At 40.9% G+C, this 6,493-nt stretch overlaps 1 protein-coding gene across 2 annotated transcripts; it reads right to left on the bottom strand.

Moving 5' to 3' along the window:
- Nucleotides 1-718: 718 nt before the first annotated feature.
- On the bottom strand, nucleotides 719-6,023 carry hapstr1a (HUWE1 associated protein modifying stress responses a). 2 transcript variants are annotated; one of them, XM_028986594.1, is made up of 4 exons: nucleotides 5,577-6,023; nucleotides 4,137-4,217; nucleotides 3,462-3,737; nucleotides 719-2,449 (listed from the first exon to the last, which is right to left on the bottom strand). In XM_028986594.1, the coding sequence occupies exons 1-4, from the start codon at nucleotides 5,818-5,820 to the stop codon at nucleotides 2,205-2,207; spliced, it is 846 nt and encodes a 281-aa protein (XP_028842427.1). In that variant the 5' UTR covers nucleotides 5,821-6,023; the 3' UTR covers nucleotides 719-2,204. The 2 variants fall into 2 exon arrangements, with proteins under 2 accessions (XP_028842427.1, XP_028842428.1); XM_028986595.1 differs by having other exon boundaries at nucleotides 5,625-6,023.
- Nucleotides 6,024-6,493: the final 470 nt, after the last annotated feature.

The following is a 6,493-nucleotide window of genomic DNA, read 5'->3' as shown; positions in this document are numbered from 1 at the left end:
TCAACAAATCTCACGCATGGAAATGTGGACTGCGTGGTTTGATAACCGTTGCATTCTGAGCAGAGATTTTTAGTTCGCTTTTTTCATTCACAGGCAAATTTTTTTATATGCTTGACTATGAGATTGTGTGACTGATGCTAGAATGAATCCTCATGTTAGAGCAATAGAAAACAGGCCGGAAATAATGAGCAGGAAGCCAAAAAGTGTTTTGAAAATGGATGGATGGTTAGATGGACACTACAGCAGTGCGTCGTCTTGTCTACCATCCATCACAAATGTTCATTTAGCAATTAAAGGATCCTGGCCTGATTGTGGGTATGTATTCAAGGCTTTAAATGTTTTGTACGAAGACAGATGTAGCATTGGGAAACGCTATACTCTGAACAGAACCCAAGTGTAGGTTTTGTCATTACAAATAGCCACGAATATCAGTGAATTGAAAGGCGTGACCTTTACGGCCCCAACCCAGTAGTGCCATCTTGTGGGAAGCTGAAGGAATTTCTTCACAGCACCCATGCAGAATTTGTTACTGTTTTAACACTAGTTCTGGGATATAGTGTGATGTATTCACTCATCTCTTCCGTAAAACATACAGTCAGTCAGCGGGAACATGCACAACTTGATAATACAAAAGTTTATTTGTTTCATTTGCATGGGATTGCTGTAAATTGTCACAAAAATGTTCTAAAAATATATACACACAAGAAACGACATTGGCTCTGCATATTTGAAAAGTCTTTAATAACTTAAGCCCATACATTATTGTTTCTCTTATAAAAGGGAAACCTGTTACATGGCAACATTATACAATGCTTTTCCCCAAAACACAATGTTCATCTCAACCTCACTCGGTGATGGACATGAACAGTGCGGCAAACAGCTTTTACTCAAGAGATCACGTTGCCGTCCCTAGGTTCAGTGGTTAGACATCAACTATAATGGTTTGCCATATAATCTGTTAAATAACATTTCAATTGATCGATACATTTAACTTTTTTTTTTTTTAGATTAGTTGATTTTTTTTTTGTTTTATTCCTTTAAAGTAAAAATGCAAGCCCAAACAAAATAAAGTGACATGTCTACATAATTGTCCCTGGTTGTGTCCGCACACAGCCAACAGGCTGAAAGAAAGTGTACGTGTAAATGCTAATTATGAACTTGCATTTTGGACACTTCTCTGGTGGGAAAGACATGGCTAAAAAAGTTACACTAGGGCTGGGTTTTAAAACCTATTTCTCAGATCAGTAAAGCTATTTTTGTCACAGACCCACTTCAGCAACAAAAAAAAAGCATTAATGACATAAGCCTATTTTTTTTGTAGAAAAATTGACTTATTAAGTGTTTCCTCATTTTCAGAAAAAAATGTTGCTTGAACATATATGAAAGAGCATGTTGAATCGATTACTAAGATTTGAGACGACGCCTCTTAACTCCAGCTCCTCAGAATGGTGCCCTTTCGCGTTACAAGTGCAAAAATGAGCGATCCCCTGTCCCCCCCAACACCGAAATACAGGCTATTATTCAACCACAGCCATTCCCAGACTGTTAACTATCATATACTTTTGGAGTAACTGGTTTCATACAGTGGAATTTTAGATTTTTTTTTTTCCAATTGGACTAAAATAGTACTTTTAGGGCTTTTTAGCTGTTTCACTTATGCTGTGCAAGACCATTGCAACTGTCTTCCCGGTTCACAAACACAAAACTTTGTCGGACCATTAAATGAGACTAGAAAAGAAGTACTGAGCCCCATAAATGCATCTGCCATTATACTGAATCAAAAAGCTAGATATACTAAAAGATGGAAAGGGGGATAGGAAACAAGATGAGGATAAAGTAGCTGAAACGAACATTCCATGATTAACTGGCATTACTGCAGAAGAATTAACAGCGGATACTGGTACTTAATAGCCAGTTATGAACATAAACTACTTTCCTTTCCTATACAATTAATTTCGGCAGCATAAACACCAAAATCAAAAACTAAACTTAAATAGCGATCGCGTTAGTACTTAATAAACGAGTCCACTGAGTCAAGATGGAAACAGTGGACGAACTTATGGCAATCATTGTTGAATTTTCTAACATGAGATGTTTCACCAGCCCTCGTTTCCTGTACGGGTGTGTGGTGGGGACAAAAGTGTTGAGGATTAAGTGGCTTTTTATTTCAAGCAGCACAATGTATCAGTGGGAGCTGGTCAGGCTCAGATCATTCGGTTGCGTTTATGGGTGGGGGAGTCTGTGATGACGTCAGAACACTGGGCAGAGGTCCTCTTCCTGGTGGCTCCGTTGTCCAGGTGGAGCGCCATCTCTTCTGAAATGAAAGTGTTCAAGTCCACATCATGAAGTCCATTTCTCCTGCGGCCTGTGTTCGAGCTAGTGCTGACATGGGTGGGGGAGCCAGGAGTGCTGGAACGGACACTTATACTTGCCATTGCTCCACTGAGGCCTACAAAAAAATGAGACGTAAATGTTAACCTACTAATGAAACATTGGATAATTTAGAAGTTAGTTTGCAATTGCAATCAGCTGAATTTCCCCTTCCATGTCCCCCTTGTACCCAGCACAAGAGTCATACTGCTAGCAGGAACTGGATTCAAGCGCCCACTTCAAAACAAAGCATTAAAATTGGCCCTACGGTTGCAAGCTGCAGTAGGAACAATGGCGGCTTGCCAGACTCCCATGAAGACAAATTCCTACTTGTATGAGAAGGAACTAAAATATGTAATTAAAAAACTTTTAGGATTAACGTTATTGAAACGCATACATTATTCAGATAAAACAGAGCAAAAAACATTACTTTAAAATATTTACCATTATATAGTAAAATACTGTTTAGCATTCCAATTAACACAACTGGAATGGTCAGGCCAAACAGAGCCAAAGAGTGATTTACTAGTTCAAGCCGCAATAACATAGGCGTAAAAGGAATCTTCTAACTTGTAGATTTTTCCCCAAATGTTATTTATTAAATAAGGTCAACTTAATGAAGGTCCGATGAATGCATTTAAATTTTTCAATAAACACATAACATGCAAGATATGAAAAATTATATAAAAAGAAATAAGTCTGTAAACATTTTTGATCGGTCTGTTTTTGCCGCAGAAACATGAACCAATGCTGTGCGCTACTGAGGCCCAACAAAGTTCATCAGAGCCCCCAGCCAGCCACACCCACAATGGACTCAGGCTACATTGTAATTAATAACTATTAATTAACATTACTCTATATTGTTCCAACAGGTTATTTATTGGAGGATTTGGAACACTTGAGCATAACATAAAATGTAAATCTATCTGTTCTGAACAAAATTAAATAAATACCACTTTTATTTGATCCAGAAAATAGCTTATGTATTTCCCTATGTTTAACACATACAATAGTAAAAAGGCAATTCAATTCAAAGCAGGTTTATTTCTCAAGAGACAATCATCTTAAATAACCGAATTAAAAATATTTACCATGCAGTGCTATGGCTTCACGGAAGGGCTGTAAATCTGCCTCGACAGAAGAGACCGTTTCTGTGGAAGCAGCCCGATTAGGGGACATGACAGTCAGTCTGGGTGCAGATCTGGAAGTCCTTGGTGGTGGTGCTTTTCCACATAGGAAACTAATCAAATCCTCTCGGCGAATTGTTCTCCTTCGCTTTTTAACCCAAGCAAGAACATCCTTATTACGTCGCTGATAGCCAATCTGAATCCCTAGGTCATAACTTCTGTGATGTGCATCAACACTTTCTGTTAGAGAGACAAACATAAAGACATAAATTTACAGTTAAATGTCTAAAGATGCAATTAATAATGAAAGTAAACTATTCAACCACAGCTATTCTCAGACTTAAATATCATATACTTTGAGTAAATGGGTTCATAAATTGTCACTTTTTTTTTTTTTTTAATTGTCCATTGAACTAAAATAGTACTTTTAGGGCTTCCCGGTTCACAAACACAAAACTTTAAATGAACCTAGAAAAGAAAATGTACGGAGCCCCATTAATGCATCTGCTATTATACTGAAACAAAAATCCAGATATACTAAAAGGCGCAAATACTGAAAGTAGTAATGCGTATACGGTTGCGGCCATTATACGGCTTTGCTGTATAGTGAGGTGAAATGAGGAAGGGCAGAATAAACACCTTTATAGAGATTGGTAACAGCTGTTGCAGCATTTTGAAAGGGAACCCAGAGAGACAGTCCCTGCTGATGGCAAACTCGATCTGCAAACATTGAGGAAACAGAGATGAGATGAGAGCACTACCAGAAACACAGCAATAAATCAGTAGGTTTAGAAAGAAAGCAAGAAAAAAAAAAAAAACACGCTAGACAGATCGATATATATATATTTTTTTTTTTAAATATACTTTTTTTTTTAAACCCTTTGGAGGACTGACTTGTCTAAGAATATGAAGAACCAACCTGTCTACTTGAATTCGGCCCTGCGTTACACAGATCTACATAAACAAAGTACGCCGCCGGACCCCGGTTCCCTCGACGAGCGTGTATATGAGACGCCCGGTTTAAAGCTGCTGTTTGAATTTCTGGAATTACAATCCGACGGGCGACACTTCCGAGCGCGACGGTAGCTGTCAGCTAAAGTCGGCTAACTAGTTTCAAGGTTACGTTAAGAGTGATGGAACACAACCACGCAACCTTCACACCGCCAGACACGTTTTCTTACGGTCGAAGCCACTAAACAGAACCATTAAATTTGCGAAAAACAAGATGGGAGGCTGGCAAGGGCCACAAAAGACTTCGCCATTTTGTTTAATTTTTAAAGGCGAAACCGGCTGGTTTAAACATCGGAAATCACTAAAAAAAGGGCACAACAAACATCGACGATCGGGCCACTAGCTGAAGTGGGAAAACTCCGTTATTACGCGAAACGTCGTTTTGCGTGCGCCCGGGGACTGGGAGCAGACGTCAGTCGCCCGCAGGTTAAGTCTGGGTATTTTCGCGTTGCAATAATTATTGTTTCCATCGCCATTTTGTTTCACTAGCCACAGTTAACGGCCGGCCGAATAATAAATGCCGGAATAATAAACTGGTAGCTGGATCCCGAATCCTGTCGCGCCTAAAGACAGTGTTTAAAAAAAAAAAAAAAAACCACACACATATTTGTACCATCGCAGGTTGTACATTTACGGGCATTTTTTTTACGAAGACCAGGACTGCGTACGTGGACTTGTTCGATGCGGGCGTAGCAAATCAATACACCCATTTATCCACAAGCTTAACTTTATCCGGCAATCGTCTTGTTAGCTTGCCTGGCTGACCGCCCGGATTCCTCGTCTGGCTGCGCTAGCCGGTCTGCTAGTAACGCCCGGTTAAACTAAACCGGGAGGAGCATGGTTAGTTCAATGCGGTTTCGGTAGTAAAAATAATATTAATAAATGTTCTCACTAGTGGCCCAAATCCACCGGCAGACAAACTTTGGTCTCCCTCATCAACTGAGTCGGCGGTCCGGCTATCCAACTAAACGCGCTGGGTAGTTCTGTACACCGAAGCTAGCCTGTTAGCCACAGGTATGTCGTACTGCTGAACATACGGTAACGATAGCTGGGCTGGCTAAAGCTAACCTCCCGGGCTTGGTGAAGACGCGATATCGATAGTGCGTCGATTCCGACCTTTGTAAAGTTGAGCGACCGCAGTGGCGGAATTCTGGAAAAGATGCCATAATTTCTCCTGGTTTTGGTCAGCCTCTTCCTCGGTGGGTTCGCCTTGCTCGGCTTCGGCCAAGCACTGCCGCTCCCATTTTGAGAACCAATGTTCGGGTCCGTGTTCCTGGATCTCCGCTTCCCCTTCTTCTTTTTTATCCTCCATAATCGCTCACGAAATACCTATATTCAAAGCTTTAAAACGTCCCCGGGTGTTATTGCGACGAAATGCAGGACATAAGATGCTTCCAAACATGTACTTTCGGCAATTCTGGCCTTTATTTCTTTTCACAACTCCGGCATTTCTTCCAACTCGAACACACTCGAATCGTCGCGACGCCGCTGTGAGATTATAAAGAAAAACACACTACCGTGTTGGCGTGCAGTGCCCGCCCCCCGCACAACAAGCTCGACGCCGATTGGCCGTTCGGGGGCCGTTCGCGCATTTTCACTGGACAAAGAACACATCCGTTAGGGAATGACACAAAGAAAACCACCAGGAAAATTCTTACTTTATTACGTAGCCCTGAGTAGAATAAGAAGTTTACCAGCGAGGCGCCGACCGACGCGATTTTACCCTGTACATGTGTACCCATATTTATTATTATCAATTCAATTAAGCGCGAGTTTACACTTACGCGGAAGCTGACGTGCTTGTGTGAATATTCTTACGCGCAGCCCATGTTGACGTTACAGAACATGTAAGCCTGTTGGGTGTATCGTCGTGTGCGGGGAGGGGGGGTGTTTAAATACGTTTACACTGTTTTCTAGACGTGCATTTATATGTGCGGCACTTTTGACCTGACATTTTAACTTGTGTCAGTGGAATATCTAGTTAC

The sequence above is a fragment of the Denticeps clupeoides genome, chromosome 7 (assembly GCF_900700375.1).
Source record: "Denticeps clupeoides chromosome 7, fDenClu1.1, whole genome shotgun sequence".
NCBI lineage: Eukaryota > Metazoa > Chordata > Actinopteri > Clupeiformes > Denticipitidae > Denticeps > Denticeps clupeoides.
Note: the sequence above shows the minus strand (reverse complement) of the source record. Positions and strands in the feature narration are given on the sequence as shown.